Genomic DNA, 18,141 nt, shown 5'->3' on the forward strand with positions numbered 1-18,141 from the left:
GACTTTATGTCCTTTGCCAACAAAAGATTTATTTTTTCATACAAGGGAGAAAGTAAGGTGCAATTCTTCTCTTGAAGTATTAGAAGCTTCATTATTCTTGAATAATAATTCTAGAAGCTTCTAATTCTTAAAGCAAATTAGAAGCAGTATGCTACATTATTACCTTTAACTAGGCTCAACGTAGATAGACACAAAATCAAAAAGCTCTTTCTCTTATTGAAACTGCCACAGAGCAGTGCTGGTTTTGTTCACGTGCACATCTCCTGACAATATTTCAAGTCATTGTTAGGAAGTGTCATTTTTAGGCTTGATTTTAGCAACAAAAAAACCAAGTTGAGTGATTGCAGCTGACACCACAGTTTTACACACAACTCTCTTTCCTGTTGCTTAATCTGACATTTTTGTGTTTCAACTGCAGTATGTGCAAGGTGTGGACAGACATAGTAAGAGCAGTAATAATACTAATCACTAGAACAGTAGTTCAAAGCTTCTCTCCATTTCTACTTAAAGAGATTTATTTTTTTTTGGTTCACAGACAAGGTTTGCAATAGAGTAGCTGTTTTAATCCAGAACAGGCTTTCATACATAATGCAGTGATTTGAACCAGGTGCCTCTTCAGTACCAAACACAGACATGCATGAAGATATATGCTTTTGTATGTAAAACATGTAAAGAAGTCAGACTTCAAAACATGACGGATAAAAACCTTTCATGTTCTGAATTTCGTTCACTGATTAAAAGTAGACTCCCAAACTCTCTTTTCTTTAATTGACTTCCAAGACCTTTGCCTAGTGCTTTTATAGTTTATGTACAGCATGCTTTAGAAATGTTTCTAAAGAATATTTGTGGGGAGGATGTTCATGTCAATTTAAGGAAAATACTGTTAGTTTATAGTATACAACACCATCTTCTGTAAGTATACATTAAAACTACTCAAAAGACTTTCTCATTAATGCATGACCTTTGGTGTTAATAACAATGCACAAACACATCCGTTTTAAATGGCATTTGAGATTTCCGTGAAAGCTTTTAAATCAATATTTCCTAAATTATCTTAATACATATGCATTTAACCCAGCAGCATCTGATAATTTGTTTTACCAAGAGAAAATCTACATGCTTCATTTTCTCTCAGGAAAAGACTGATTTTGGCACTAAGACTGTGGTTCCATGGCAACTCAGACACTGTAACTGCTTGCTGCCACAGTCCCATTCCTCTGTGCTGCTCTGGCTCTGCACTGGAGTCTGCTCTGAATCATTGCTGTAATTCAGCCAGCAGAAAAACATTTACTTTCTCTGACTGGGTTACTTTTTTTTTTTTTTCCTGTCATTGTGTACTGAGGTGACTATGTCATAGAGAAAAGCAGGCAGGAATGCCCACTTGGAACGAGAATGAAAGCCAAGACATCCTGCAGTCAGAGCAATCTTGGCTGATGGCAAACTGCAGCCTACACATTAGATTTCTAGCATTTGAAATAACTCCTCAGGCCTCTTCTTCATCTCCCAATGCTGTCAAGTACCACCAAGTTGTATAAAGTACATCAGTCTACGAATAAAGATATAGCTCTTTCTACTACTTACAGATTGCTCTCATAATACTCCAGGACAAACCATGTCCATCACTTTTAGAGAAAATAAACAAGTGCTGCAATGAGACTGCAGAATACACTATCCACTGCCAGCCATACAGACTTCACAATTTTTACTGAACGTGTCTGGGAAAAATAAGCCATGTTACAAAACAGAATGGTGGCAACTTACAGACTTGATAGTTACATTTGGAACGGTACCAGTTTGTTTAGGAATTGAATTTAGATGCTTAACTTAAAGCTTTCAATAAATCCTCTTCAATTTAGAAGTCAAAATCATTGGCACAGACAAAATGTACACTTTTGCACAAAATGTACATATTTTTTTAGATGAAAAAGATACTTGGTTATCTTGGTTAAACTTGTCAGGTTACTGACAATTTGTCAGAGCAGGGATATGTTCTGTAGAAAAAAAGTATAGAACAAAGGGCTAAGTACTTCACTGGACTGCTTGCAGTAGCTTTTCATGGTGTCAACTGGCCTCAGGAACCTCTCTGTTCCAAAAAGTATACTCAAAATGACTGCTTTTTTTTCTCCTGGCATAGAAGCTTCATTTGCACTAAAATAACTTCATTGTCTGCACGGGAAACACATGAGATACACACAGTAGAACAATTCAGAATCATGCCATTTTATGATTGTAAGAAATTGTATTCCCTAATGCAAAGGCAGTATAAATTCCTAAATAAAAAACAACTACCAGCAAGGGCTGCCAAGGAAGAATTTTCTGAATATTCAACTAAAATGCTAATTTTGTCCTTTCTGTGTCAGTTTAGAAGCAATCAATAGAACTTCTGCCCTCATTTTATAAATATAATGCGACGCTACCTCCCATTCACTCGGTTCAGATCAGATCACTGAAAGGCTTCCTTTACTCTGTCAAGAGAATGATTAAAAGACTGAAAGGGTACTACTGGCACTCTGGCTTTACCTGGCTACAAAGTCAGAACCACATGGGCCATCCATGTAATTTCTTCTGTTAGCATTCAAACTGTGAGCAGAAGCTGCATCTTTCACAGGTTCAGCTGACAAAAAGAACAAAGCTCAAGTTACCATAGTTTAGTACTCAATTAACATCCAGAGCAGAAAAGATTTCTGAAATAAACTCAAGTAATTATTTCCAAAGATTTAAAAAACGTTCAGAGGTTTCATTATATAGACTAAAAAAGCAATCACTTCCTTTCAGGTTTACCTTTTCCACAGTTTTCATATTGGCACTGATTAAGACAATGAAAAACAGACCAGAGAAGGCAAAGGAGAAATAAAAAAAAAAGAGGAGTACCACCATTATTATTATTTTTAAATGAAAAATGAAAATATTTCTTTTTTATATATTTTAAATATTCTTAACTAGATGGTTTTCTGTTAAAAAAACGAAAACAAAACCTTTTTTCCCCAAAAAACTAGAGTGACTTTCCATTTAGGAAGCAGTATTTTGGCCACGACTTACATTAGTTAGCAATATTAAACAAACTTATATCTTTAAGTATTATAAATCATACAAGCCAGCAGACAAAAAAAGGTGTTCAAATCACACAAAAGAATTCACTTTCCAGCTCTTGGAGAGACTATCATACTAGTATTATATGAATGTCTAAATTACCATGACCTCTATGTTTACTATCTCAAGATTTACTCCAGAACTGTTTTTTTAAATCTGTAAGTTTGCCAACAAAAAACTGTGCTGTGCATCCAGGTGCAAAATGCAAGGTTAAAGTTAACTATTTATCTGCTCTCTCCAGATTTCTGTTTCTTTCTCTCAGTAACTCTTCCTCAGCCATACAATTTTTCAGGCTAAATTCTGATCTTGGCTCCCTATTCTGAATATAATCTCTGCAAGGGCATGATGGATTCTAGGCTTATTTAGGTCAGGAAAATTTGCAAATGATTGTACCACTATAATTCAAATGAGGCTTTGGTAGTAAACAACAAAATCTAATTATGATTTATGAGATGAGATGAAGATTAGCATGAGGAAAGAGCATTTTGCTCCTTTAAAGGGGTGGTGCAAAGCCAAATCCTGTTAACTGAGATATTCACAGTGTTTGGGAACGCTACAGTTATCTGAACTCATACATATTAAAAACACGCATATCAAAACCAATCCTTCATGTAATTACCTTGGGGATGCACAACAACACGAGGCTGTACAAACGATGGCTTCACCACTTCAAACCACCAGAACAGTTCTGCCATGAACACCAGGTAGTTGCTCTACAGGACAAAGAATCCGAGAATTGTATGTTAATGCATAACCCTTAACTGCAAGCAAAGGGAACAAACAGCATTTGGGATAGATCTCTGTTTCCAGCTTACATTCACATCGCTATTGCTTCCTTAAAAAAATGCAATGAGTAACAGTGATCTGTAGTACCATCTATCCAACACCCATCACTCGACCAGATCATAACCGTGTGGGTCAAAGTGTTTCATGATGAGCATACACTCAGGACCAATGTCCTGCAGGCAGGGCAGGGAGGCACAGGATGTGCGGAAAAGGATGCCTGACAAATAGGTTAGCCATTTCCACACATTAAAAAAAAAAAAAGAAAGTAGAGAAAAGCCCCAAGAAAGTAAAAACAACAGTACAGGACTTTTAGTTTTTCAGTGAAAATTGTCTCTGGTTGGCACAGGCATACACAACTGTAGGGTCTGTAAACTTTCTGTTGTCGATCACCCAGCCAGTGGCTATTTTTTTTTTTTTTTTTAAGTAGAAAGAAACCTCGAGTTTTGAACTGCAAGCAAACACCTGACAAAAATACTAAATGCAATATCAATTTACTACAGAAAAAAAATTACACACATTAGGCATTAGGATATATTTATCAAATAAACTAAAAACTAAGAAAGAAAGGTTTAATAATAAATGAGAATGATCTCAATTCTGCATCAGCAAGTCTCAAAACGTAATTTAAAATATCTATTTGATAATTTTGATTCAGATTTATTTTTCCTGGACATTGCTAATGCAGATAAGCCTCCACTTCAGAGAAGGGATGCTCTTAGAATGAAAGCTGTTCATGTAGTTTAGTAGACAGTGAAGGGATCAGCCAGATGTTGCCACAGTTATTAAAGACAAAGCTATGAACAGACCAGGAAAAACACTATATCGGATTGTTCAGCAAGACAGAAAAGGAATGATGAAAGATGCACAGCAAAACATTTTCTGTAGCATTCTGTTACAATTAGAAAAAAATACACATAAACAGAAAAATGGTATCTACTTTTCAGACACAATATGGTCTTTAATGTTAAGATTCGTATGCCATCTATTAATACTAAGCCTTCCTTCCCCTGAAACTTGTACATTTTTAAGTTGAAATAATTTTTACTATGAAAATAATCATAAAATGTCCTAATCATAGCTGTGTTCCCATCTCAAGTAGTATTGTATTTAAATACAGTAATTCCTACTTTTATGTGGAGATGCTGCATTGAATAGCGTGGCTGTTCTATGAAGGGCTTAGATAGTTCTTCTGAAAATATTTTCTATGCAGTCCTGAGCTGCTCAAATAAAGCTTGTTTTTCCATAACCCAAAGCAGTACTTACAAAGAAAAAGTGTTGGCTGTGCAGCTCTATTAGAACTCAGGCTACATTAATGTTTTGTGATGAAATATCACGATGGAAACTGCATTTTTCCTCATGTTATTTGTAGTCAGAAAAGTATGTTAATCATTATCCAAGGGGAAGACCAATGATCAGTAGCTTAATTTTTATTTTTATTTTTTTTTGGGGGGGGGGGGGGGGGGAGGGGTGAGGAGGGAAGAAACTAATTGTGGGCCTGTGGTAACATTGCTAGTCCACACTGCAAGGAACGCAGATATTATTTCCACTGATTTTGCCTTGATCATGCCAAGCTAAGTTTTAATACCTTGTTACATTGTTACTACATGTGCATACACACAATATTCAGAAACGTAACAGTATTTCAGTAGTTTAAAAAAAAACAGTCCATAATTAAGTTCTGAGCACAGGCTGAAAATACTGCTCAGCAGATGGCAGACTTGCAACTTCACATACGCTACGACAATCTGATATAATTTACTCAGTTTTATATTTCACCTTGTCCGCAGACTGTTCATTAGTTGCATGTAGTAAGATGTATTAGTGGCTGCATTTTTGCTACTGTATCTTCTGCTACTGGAAGATCTTTTGAAAAAGATCCCCTATTTTTAATATAAGGCCTCAAGTCAATACTTGCTTCTGCATCAAAGGAAGACATAAACCAGCTTGTTTTATGAAAATGTACATCTAAAGATGAACTTTCTCTTGCATATCTCTATTCTCAACATACACCATGGAAATTACAGAAAACAGAAATAGCACGTCTAGTCTTGCCACTTAAATTAAGCTACATCCCTTGTAATATTCATAGGTTTTAGATATGCACATTTGGAGAACAATCACCAGTTGGTATATACAAACCACACAAATGGCTTACAATCAGATTAGAACCCAATAAATTTGATTGGAAAAGCAGCCATTGAATGGAAAAGCATTAGGGCCCTCTACAGGTTAACAAATGCCGCAACAATTCAAGGTGAAGATTCCAGTGTTATTCCAAATCAGAACAAAAAAGCAGGACAACCAGCCAACTAACATCAGTGAAATAAAACCCCAGTGCTCCCCTTCAAATAATGACTGAGGAGTGTTTGGCACCTCCTGGGAGGAAAATCCCTTTAATTATTCACTGCTTGAACCTTCATTTTCACTCCTGATCTCCACTCCTTTTAAACCAGCCAGATAGGAAGGCAGTCCCTGTGCTTCCCCCTCCATTCATTCCCAAGTGCCTCACCAAGCACAGCCAGCTGCTCTTCTGGGTCCTTACAGAGCCCAGATGCACATTAACATGGGCTTACACACGCCAGCAGGCCTGATCTGCACTGTTACCTTGAGATAAGAGGGAAAGCTGCACTGCACTACTGGATGAAGCCCAGTCCTTAATTTCTAGGATTAACCTATGCAATATATAGAACCATCATTTTTCACATCACAGAGGAGGCAGTGCTCATTATAACTTCTACTCATGTTGTTAGCAAAGTCACCAACTACTTTACATAGGAAAGTGCATGTATTCAAACTGCTCAGATGCAATACATTTTAATGATAAAACAAATATTTAGATGGTTTGTTCTGCTCAATTCAGCAGATTCTTTCCAAAGGAAAAAAAAAGGAAGCTCTGGGACCATGCTCTCCACTTGGCTTACCAGGCAAATGTTTGTTTTGTCAGCTCTTATTAGTATCCAATTGCAAAATAAGGTACCCATGTGCTTAATTCAGATTCTAAATAGTTCAGACTGGCCCACACTCAGGTCAGAGTAATGTCCTTCTCAGATGAGAGGCAGTAACCATGTCTCACAATTGTTTCATTCAGAGACCTTTCATTCACCTGAATAAAAGCACTCTGTGGAAGTTTGGATGAATAATTTCTTAGTTATCAGAAAACAGCAGCCAAATATAGGAAGCAGACGTGGTAAGCAACAGCACATGAAAGTCTCCCAAGAACCCAGTGCTGCAGATGCTCGTGGCCCTGAATCTGTGAGAACTCAGAATAGGAGAAGCTGGACAGGATGACAGGCAACCCCAACAACAGGTTGTATAACCCTAACCACACTAAGAGAGCAGTAACTGCCCTGTGCAGACCAACTACACAGATTCATTCCATGTCCCTGTACACACACACAGTGAGAAAGGTGGCTTCTTGACACACTCTGAACACCTTCCAAAAAGCCACTATCGGGCTATTGTGATCCCTACATCTGGGAGGGCGTTTTTTTTACTGTGTTGGTTTCCCAAGCATTGTTCCAACCCAAAGAAAATAACTGAGTGAGCATGCAAGCGTTAGTTGTGTGAGCAAATGAATCATTGTGTGAATAGCTGTCTGCTATTGATGGATTTCTTCTATTAGTAATATCAGTTTAATTAGCAGAAGGTGTTCTTGTCAGTGTGAGATGCATCACAATACTCAATCAAAGCATGTATGGTATGGTATGCACTTTGTGCTTGACCACTTAGCATGAAGTCAGGATACCTAGTGTAATTTCTAGGGCCAGCAGTGTCATACCAATAGGTCAACTTAATTTTTTTCTTGAAGCCTTTTCCAGCATCGGTGTTTTGATTCTTTTTTGTTATTTCTGGCACCATTAAGAGTGAAACAGCTTTTTTACACAAAAAGCATCATAGTGCCACCTACTGAACAGTATGAGTCACCCTGAATATAAAGAGAAATTGTTGTTGATTGACACCTGAAAGCATGATGCTAAAAATCCTAAAACTAATGTATATAAGTTTTGTAGACCAGTTTAATTCAATGTATAATATTTAAAATACATGCTTGCGATACAAGTTTTTTCTGAATAACAATGAAATTATTTGGGTAATATATACATTACTTAAAACCCCCTCTATTCAGATGCATTGGAAAACTTAGAAAGAGCTCCTTTAACTGTGCATTTATTTTGAAAGTAAATTATTCTTAACACTGGAAAAACAGAGTTTATAGCACCAGCCAAAGTTTCCACATCAAGGTGTAAAAGAAGAACTTGGCAGTCTAACTGTAGAATTTACATCTAAGTAAGTATCCACACCACAGCAACATGGTCACAAAAGGCCCCTTCTCAGTTGTAGAACTGCTCTAAAATCATTTAACGAGTTCTAAACTCCCTTTTAAACACCATTCAGAAACTGCAAAATTATCGAGCCTGTAGCATTTCAGAAGTGTTAAAGATGATGTACTGGGATATTGACAAAGTATTTAACCTAAGCTTCTTACTTTATATCTGCTTGTGATATAATTCAAACCTGCATGTGTGTGTTTAGGACCACATGGGAAACCACAGACAAGAGGCTGCAATGTAACAGACTTATTACAAGTATGTAGGTAAACTACTTTACATGAAACTTAAAAACACCAAAAGCTGATTGAAAGCAGTCACTAGACAGCTTTGCATATACAAAATAAAACAGCAATGGCTAAGTAGTCTAGACTTTGAGGGGCTGGTCCTGCTGCCCTTACTCATCCTGGCAGCTTATTGCTTATTTGAAAAGGATTGGGTTCAGCCCTACAGGAGACAACAAAGCTGTCTGTATTCAGGTTCTGGCCTCTGTGACTCTGCTTGGAAGAGTGCAGTAAAAAAAAAATCATAAAAAGCAGTGAAATGACCCAGATATTTAGAAAGCAATTACAGACCATCTGCAATGGATATGCTGACTCCATAATAATATTTCATTCCCTAAAGGCAGGCCAACAAGAATCTTAAGCAAATAAAGAGCATTTATATAGGAAAAAAATCTTAGAAAAACACAATAATGAAGAACTGAAGGTACAATTAGACAAGAAATAAATCAATTACTCTGACTTTCCACACTGTTTAAAAACAATAAACAAGGATAACCAAGTGATTTTACCCTTGTGAAAAGATTAGAATATTAGGATGACAAAAAGTGTGTGTTTGTTTAAAAAAAAAAACAAAAACGGTGTTTGGTCCTGTGTCCCTGCTTATCCTTTTCAGCAAAATTAACTTGGGAGAACAAAACCTGAAAAAAAAAAAATTATCAGTATACAGAACAGAACACATTTACCAAAGTAAAAAAATCTTTAAGGTTCAAAACCCATGAAATTACTGTAGACACAAATGAGTAAAGACAATGAGCAATAATTCAATGAACAGTAAATCCAAATTCTGTGCTTTTGTGTCTTAAAAATTAAAACTAATGCAGACTGCTACTTCACATTTTAACCAACAGTATTTTGCACAAAATCAAAGTTTGTGTAAATGTATTCTTTTAAAAATAGCTTAAAATTAGTAGAACAACATAGCTGCCAAAAGAAAGAAGTTTTACATCCTGCTGAAATCTACTGCTTGTTGTACCTCAAAAGATGCAATATGCTCTTCCACTCAGCCATACAGCAGCAGATCAAAAGGCTTGATGATACTACTAGAAAAAACAGCTTAAGTGTTAGGCTTACATTTTATAAGTGTTTTTTATTTTTTACCTTTACTGAAGACGCTGCATAGAGCATATCTTCAAGACTGAAATGGCAACACTGGTTAAGGTATTCCTGACAAAATTCTTGAATCAGCTGTAGGTTATACAGGCTGTCAGCCAAAGACATTGTCTCTTTCAAACAGATATCTACAAAAGAAGAATAGAAGTGAAGATTACATATAGTTCCTTATCTGCAGTAAGAGCTTTTGTTTTTGCTGGATTTCTGGAGCATTTTGGATAAATCCAAATTTGACTTTTTCTTTTCTGCATAAGGAGATTTATTTTTCTATTTCAGAAACTTAAGAAATGACAGCACTATATTATACCCTAATACAGCTTTGTATCTTTAGAAAAATATCTAAACTTTTTTTAACTGTTGACAAGTTTATTTTTTTCTTGCTTTGACTTCTATGAAATGTAAATTATTCTTAATCTCCTACTATTTTCATATAATAAAAACTCAATATTTAACCACTAAAAAAGCCATTTCTTTGTTTAGATTTTCTATACAGGAGTGCATGCTTTTTCCCAAAGCTGTTCCCATATATAGAGTACACTTTCATGCCACTAACTCTGAATTTCCCCATAAATGCAGCATCACTTTAGTCTTATATATTTGCTATTGTGGACTCCCATGTTTGATGCAAATCTTTACAAAGATCAGAAGCCTCTGATTCATGAATTACCACCCTATGTTTCAATGTGCCTCTTTACAACAAAGCATTGGTAGCAGTGAACAGAACCACACAGTTACACAGTAAGCTCTAAGTACCTCACACCCAGCTAACTGCCTGGTTCTGTGCTTATACAGGTACTTGAAAATAAACAACAAAAAGAGCCATTGTAAAAAACAAAACTGAAGAAAATAAAAGAAAGTAAATATACGTCCAGAGCATACGTTGTTGTTTTCTCTCCTCCCCTCACCACCAAAGCAGCAGTGGATGACAGAGCTTGAGGTAACAGCTTTCAAGTGCATAGGCTTCAAGTTGCCTTTGGATAAAGAATCTGCTTGGATGCTAGCAGGATAAGGCATCTCATCCTAAAGGACTAAAAAACGTTCCATCACCCCAATCAATTCCCTGTATAATACTGATGGAAATAACGTTTGGCTAAACTGATCAAAATGAGATTAAGTTCAGCAGCACAAAATTTCAAACTGATGCATTTATTCTGATAGAATTCTAACATGATTCAGTATCTGAAATTGATACAGAGAAGGAAGGTATCACGTATTAACTCATGTAAAGATGGTCTGTGATATTCAGCATCGCGCAGCTATGAAAAAAGCAAATGATGCTAGAATGCATCAGCAAACGTGTTTCTAGTACTGACAAGGAAGTCTTGGTACAAGGCAGTAACAAGACGCCAGCCTGGTTTTCTGTGTGCAGTTATAACCATCCACATTCAAAGATGATGAACAAAAAGTAGACTGGTTGCAATAAAAATTATTGAAGATAATAACAAGAATGGAAATCCACTTCGTAAGGTGAGACTGAAAAGGCTGGATTTGGAAGCCTGAGCAAAACAGCAGAAAGAAAACATATTGGAGCAGAAGAAATCAGATTAGAAAAAGCTATTCAAGTTAAGAGCACTGCTGAAGAACAAAAATGCATGAAGACAAGCTACAAGCATATTTCAGTAGGAAACAAAAATAGTACTTAAAATCATGGAAGTGAGGCTCTGCAACAGTCTGAACAGAAGTACTGATTTTAAAAAGCTAGACAGTTTTAAGATAGAACATAAGCCATGAAAGGAATCATATAATTTTAAGCAATAGCCAATCTTTTGTCTCACAGACACAGTTTTAAATTCCTACAAGGAAACCCAGATTTTGAAGTCAAATTAACAAGGAAGCATTTATTTTAGAACTGTGTAGTCTGGATTCATATTTTTCTCCTTGTTATTGGTGCATTTTTAAGCACTTCTGCATATGCATCTTCCTCATCTGCCTTCCTCATTTCCAATAGAGAATAAAGTCTTAGTGAAGCTTAACATGTATCAGATGTAGTACTATCTAAAGACAGAGAAGATTGGAGCAGTCTCTTACAGTGTTTCTATTTGCTTAGAGTATCTTCAAATTTATTTCTGAGACAATGGCACACATTTTTATGTCTTTAGGGCAAGACACCTAATGAACGTAAAAGTGAAAGTTGAAAGATGACAAGTGTCTTGTATTTCAATGTGCTAAAAGACACATGCTGAAGGAATTTGTTGTTAATGCCATCCTGAAATAGTATAAAAGATCCTTCGGAAAGTCTATGATACAGTCATACTAAAACCAGCATGTTACTCAGTTTAAACACAACCCAAATACTAACTTCTCTCCAATCATACAGAATTGTAAATACTTGGCTGCAACACTTATATAAACTTAAAGGTTATTTTCAAAAATTCACGAGCCAAAGAAGAACAATGAATGTATGCATCTTAGTGTCTTTAATCTTCAAAGCCTACTGGGCTGGAAGCTTCCTATAAAGCAGTTGTGCATATGAATTCCATATTCCAGTACCTGCATATCCTTGTTCATATTCCTGGATTTCTTAGGAAGAGGATATATACAAGTGTTCCCACGACATCAAAGGTATCACGGACAGAACACAGGCTGAAAATGATGGGTGTTAGCTGCCAAGACATTTTACAGCTGCAAGACGCTCTCAATTGCCAAGAGGAAGATACGACTTGAACCAGGCCACAGTACAAAGATAAAGTTGCTCATCATCAGATAATTGCCATTATAGAACAGCATGGCACCGGTATGTTCTACACCACATGCTCTTGTTTATCCACGATATATACTTCACTATCAGAGAAAAACCCTGAACACGAACCAACTATCATCTGCCATACAGAGCAGCTATGCAGTTCGTCTACTTTTCTGTGAAAGACAGAAGTGACCCTTCCCTGTTTTATATCTGTAACTGATCAGACACACAAGAAAGCACTTATGCAGCTTCAATAATCACTGTTCTCCAAATAGTTGCAAATTTTTGTGGCGTTATCAGAGTCATATCTGCAATAACATGTTGCCATACACTTGCATCTGTGTGACACTGTAAGAGTAAATACTATGGAAGGACACAGTGGATCTTGTTATTTAAGTTTAAAAATACATAGATAAAACGTTAATACTGAATCCATCACTGTCACACTCAGACCGTGCCTCTGACACATCTTATTCTGCACCTTTCTTTATATATATAAAAAATAAAGACATTTCAACTGAGACATGTTAGACATACCCTCGAGTTTAACAATATCTGGACAGTAGAAGTGGATCAGGGCTGCTAAAGCACAACCATCTGTACCATCTTTCAGCAAGTTTTCCACCAATGGAATGCAGGGCAGCTGCTTGAGCAATGTTTGTTCCTTCCTGTAACGGGCCTACAATATAGAATGAAGAGATTAAGAGACACAAAGGCTCTGAACACAGGAATAAACAGATTTGTATTGCAGGTTTTACACTCAGTGAAAATGCAGCATTAAATAAATAACTCAATATTCTCAGTTTCAGATTTCCTAGAACTTTTCACTTTACGTTTTGTTTTGAATGCCAGAAGTAATAGTTAAGAGGAAAGGAGCCTATATGACAGTATTGACACTTTCTTTCTAAACTACCAAATTTTTTTTTAATGATCTCTGTGCAGCTAAATTAAATATCATACAACTCATTCAACATCTTGCATCCATTTCTATTCAACCAGAAGGGATCTGCATGTAAACACAAGACAGACCCCGATCTGCCGTGAAGATCATAGCTTCATTTTACCAGCAGTGCAAATGACTATGAAGTTAATGCACAAGAAGCTTTCCCAAAATCTCAATAACATAACTTACTTAACAGCAAGTTCTGAAACAAGGAAATCTGCATCGACTACATTTCATTACTAGTAAGTTTCATTGTAAGCAGTTTGAAACATAAAGAAGCATTCATGGTCAAGTGTTAAGGCCAGGCAGCAGCCCAGTTAGAAAAAGGAGATATTTTGAAAAACAACTCAGTATACAAGGGGGTCATTAGTTTAGAATGCTAAGATAACATTTACCTGCAATTAATACATTTTTATGGTTTTCTTTTTGGGGCAGGATGAGGGGGAAAGGGAGACAGCTACCTTAACAAATGTTATCTATGACCTGAATTTCTTTTCAATATTTCTTGAGAAAACAAATGGAGATGAAAGATTGTAATTCGTTAATATTTACTATGTTTTATTTTTAAAACAGTACCAAATGATTACCTTCTCATTCATATCACACAACTAATTATAATGCCAAGAGTGTTTCTAAGTAAATTTCACAGAAATACACACATTAAGCTTGAAAGCAGCCTTGTAGGAATTTGGTGAAGCTTTTGAAGATGTCATTCCAGTGAAGAGAAGGCTCTGGGAGACCTCACTGAAGACACTGGTATTTAAAGGGACCTTATAAACAAAACGGAGGCCAACATTTTTCATGGTCCAATAGTTACAAGACAAGGGGAACAGTTTTAAACCAAAAGAGAGTTAAACAACAACAGTTAGAAATTCTTCAGTGGCAAGGAACTGGAACAAACTGCCCAGAGAAACTGGGGATGCCCCATCCCTGGAGGCATTCAAGGTTAGGTTAGCCACTGGGCAGCCTCATCTGTGGGTGGCAACCTTGCCCAGGGCAGGATGTTGGAATTAGATGATGTTTAAGGTCCCTTTAAACCCAAGCCATTCTAAGATTCTATCAAAGCTGAAGCTGCAAGATCCTGTCTGCTGCTCTCCACCTTTGAGTTGTACTGAAAGTTGCTGATGTGGCTGCATGATAAAACTTTTGCTCCACCAAAAGCTCTTCTCCCCTTTGTTTCTAAAGCAATTGAGTTGGCAGGGATGAAGCCTTTTGGGTGGGGTGGGAACTGTCTCATTTAGCTTTGTTGGTAAAAAGAAAAAAAGAAAAAAAAGAAAAGAAAAACAAAAGAAAAAAAAAAAAGCCTGTAGAACCACAGACTAAGCCTGAAGGCCATGCTTATTGTCACTAGATTTCTGTTAAGGATGACAGGGAAGTTATCTGCAGTGAACATTAGTGTCTTCTAAAAGGCCAAGAAGCACAAATCTAGTAATACAAGATATCTGTTCTAGGAAAATTAAGGGCTTCTATTAAGCCCAGGAAACTTATACTCTAATAAATTAATATTAGTAATTGGTTAATTAACAAATGGTAACCAATTAAAAATGGAGAGTTTGTCTTCATCTTTGAAATGGACTGGTATTTGCATCAAATGTTTTGCATGTTACGCTAAATATTCACTAACAGTAAATGAATTACTAACAATTCTTCTCATGTTAAACATGAGAAAACAGGCCAATCTGCCTGCACTGAAAGTTTCTTTTTTCATTCTCAGGCAATACTATGATAAACTATGATTAAAAATCCTTCAAGCTTCAAATATAACATGAAAAGGTCTCTGCACTTTCCCTATGACTAAAACTGAATCAGTTAAATATTATGATTCAATTATGGAATAATGTTAGAAGACACAGGATAGATATGGACTCTAAAATTATGGCCCAAATAGTTCTGTAATATTTTATATATTCCTTTTAAGTGTCATCTTTTTAATGGAGTGCTGAAAAATATTTTAAATTAATAATGCAATGGTCTTGCATAGTAAATTCTGTGAAAGCCTGTTGTCACTCCAAGGATGCCCAAAGTAGCTTTATGAACAGTGCCTGGAAACTGTCAAATCATTACAGTGAACCGAGAAAGAGGACTTAATTCACTGTAGAGTACACCAAGCACATCAGTTCAGGAAAATATACAAATATAATCTGCCATGCTAGGTTCATTAAGGTATAACACGCATAGTGTTTCAATTTAGCAGAAAAGATAAATTATATCGAAAAACAGAAGACACTGGTAATTGCACTGCATTTTTACCTAACTTCCATTTGAAGAAATCCTTCTATTCAGTAGTAATCTTTGCTAGTAAATATGGATGCAATAATGCAAGAGACAAACAAACCTCTACATATATTAAAATGCTGTAGCACTCATTAAAACATAAATGCTAATACAAATCTTGTTTCTGAGGTCCTATAGAAACCAGTCTGAATTGGCATCTGAGCTTATTCCTCTTGGACAAATCTCAGTGTAGTTAAGACACTGGCATATGAACAAGGTTAGCTAAAAACTAAAAGCCCATCAGCTACTCTGAAGTGCCCGTGTGTATTCTGAGGTAATCATTAATAAGAGACACGGATGCCTTTATCTTCAGTGATGTGCTATAAATTCACTTCTCAGAGTAACTTTCCAGCTGCCGGCATGCTGAGGCCTATCCCACTACTGAACATCTGCACCATGTAAAGCGAAGAGATGAGACAAGTGGTTGAACTAACAGAACATTTGAGCCACTGCTTTCCTACTGTATTATCAGTAGCACTAGAGTTTCAGTTATAACTGTACTCAAGTAACAGGCTCAAAGTAAATAACTCTAGTGCAAGTTGTTTATGGACAACAGGCAGGTGAATTCAGGTTACAGGTTTCAATTTTTAATCAAGTTAGTTTACTAAATTAACACTGTAGACAAAAGCAAAATAAAAACATTCTGAAACTGCTGTGAAGTAGCCACTTCTTTGTATCAATAGAACAACATCAACAAAAATGTGCTTCATTTTCTGTAAAGCAGTAAAAAGCTTCTCCTTTTTTTTCTCCATTGTTCTCTCCATTTAATTCCAAAATTAAGTTAATGGATTATACTGTGGAGAGCAGAGTCTGTGTGTGTATAAATGTCACAATTGTAATTGAGAGCATTACATAGAAATTGCTGGTAGGATACAAATTATTAAGAACTTACATAATGATTAATTTACTGAAAAGTGTGCTTGAACCTTTTTACTCATTTTTTTAATACCACCACCAGGAACAACATGCTGTCTCTGGTGCTGCCTACATGCAGCTGCCTTGTTATTTAGTTCTCCTTGCAAACTATGAGCAATATGGTACTAGTTACGATAACCAAGACCTGAGCAACTGCTAAATCAGTTATTTGATAATCCTCAGATTGAAGCCATAAGGATTAGTTCTCTGGAATTCAGACCAGAAATACATAGTTCTGCATGTACCTAAACAACTGACTAGCTTATTCCCAAGCCAAACAGCACATCTCTCCATGGAAAGATGTTGCAAATTGCAAAACCTGTTGTAGAATTAATAATAAGAGTGTGTTTCAGGGGCAAGTTACTGTATGAGAACGATAACCCCACAGAAAGGCAACAAAGGGAAAACAAAGTTTAATAGTATGCAGAACTAGTCACTTTCTACTGCTGTTAATGAAATTATAGTCTCATTATCAATAGATTGTTTTTGATTACTTTCTGTGGACAGAGAACTATCTTAAATCAGTCAAAAAATAAGGAATTCTAGACAAATGGTGAAATGATTGCACATTAAAATGCATCAGAAAGTTTCAGTTTCCATACACAGACAGCAATCAAAAATTATTTCTGCAAAGCTTTGTTTTTGTTTTTTTTTAGGAGTCCATATCAAATATCATATACTCACTGGAATTCTTTGAGAAAGTATTTTGAAAAAAGTTAACAGCTGGTACTATCAGTTTACACCAAAGCGATGGTAAATCTCACCCAGCATTACATCTTTCACTTATCTTGCACAGACTACCTTGCAAAGCAGGGTGTTTGAGGGTTATTTTGTTTATTTAGCTTTATTATGAACACCTTTTCAGAGTAATCTCTTAACAAATTATCTCAAAGAGACAAATGAAATGAATAATTAGACCAGCATGACATGGACAAAGCCATTCCCAAAATAAGCTAGTTGATCAAAGTGAAGCAGTTGGGCAAACTTACAGGAACCAGTTTCCAATACCATTTGGTAGGAGACTTCAGAGGAAGCAGTAGGGAAAAAAAACACAAAAGCAGAAAGCAAAGAAAAAAAAAAAACAGGAACAATTTATCAGATTTCACCATTTTTACAAAGCAATTTTCTTCAACATTCTCATTTTGTATAACAGTAAATTATAATTTAATGATAAACATTAGAGCACTATAGCCACTGTATCTTCAACTCATTAGCACAAATAATACTGTAGAAATACTCATCTTCAGTCTTAGTAGATCAACATTATCATTTTCCCACAACAACAGATAAGACTGTCATATCAATGCAGTTCTGTTAAGTGCTTTCACACATGTAATTGTACTCTGAATATGCAATCTGACTAAAGAATTCATTTGAGACTTGAAGTTATGATTTCACAAGTATCAAAATGAACTCCAGCAGTGCATATGGAGAAGCAGGGAAGCTAAAGCAATGAAAAAAAGGTATAAACACACCGTAGTACATTACAACCAATTGCAGTGAAGTTTGCATTAGTCACTTCAAAGCCAAAGAGGTTTATAATGCTTAGAATATTTTTGAACAGTCATATAGCAGTTTTCAAAACAACAAGAGGTGCAAGCAGTTATATATTTGCAATGACAAATCATATTAGCATCAGCTGCATGATGTGCAATGACCTGAAATGTAGAAGGAGGTTTGACTATTCACAGAGAAATGATCCAAACTGGTTTATACAATTCTAACCTG

The 18,141-nt window shown here is 36.0% G+C and overlaps 1 protein-coding gene across 3 annotated transcripts in view; it reads right to left on the reverse strand.

Moving 5' to 3' along the window:
* Positions 1–18,141, reverse strand: part of CAMSAP2 (calmodulin regulated spectrin associated protein family member 2) — a 78,932-nt gene that overhangs the window by 12,422 nt on the left and 48,369 nt on the right. For 2 of the 3 annotated variants that reach the window (XM_048944564.1, XM_048944566.1), the window contains 5 exons: positions 17,403–17,435; positions 12,819–12,960; positions 9,587–9,726; positions 3,710–3,803; positions 2,521–2,614 (listed from right to left, as the gene is read on the reverse strand). In XM_048944564.1, the coding sequence (XP_048800521.1) occupies positions 2,521–2,614; positions 3,710–3,803; positions 9,587–9,726; positions 12,819–12,960; positions 17,403–17,435 (503 nt within the window). The remainder of the gene's footprint in view (positions 1–2,520; positions 2,615–3,709; positions 3,804–9,586; positions 9,727–12,818; positions 12,961–17,402; positions 17,436–18,141) is intronic. The other variant, XM_048944565.1, reaches the window with a different exon arrangement.

This window comes from Lagopus muta, chromosome 5, assembly GCF_023343835.1.
Source record: "Lagopus muta isolate bLagMut1 chromosome 5, bLagMut1 primary, whole genome shotgun sequence".
NCBI classification, from domain to species: Eukaryota; Metazoa; Chordata; class Aves; order Galliformes; family Phasianidae; genus Lagopus; species Lagopus muta.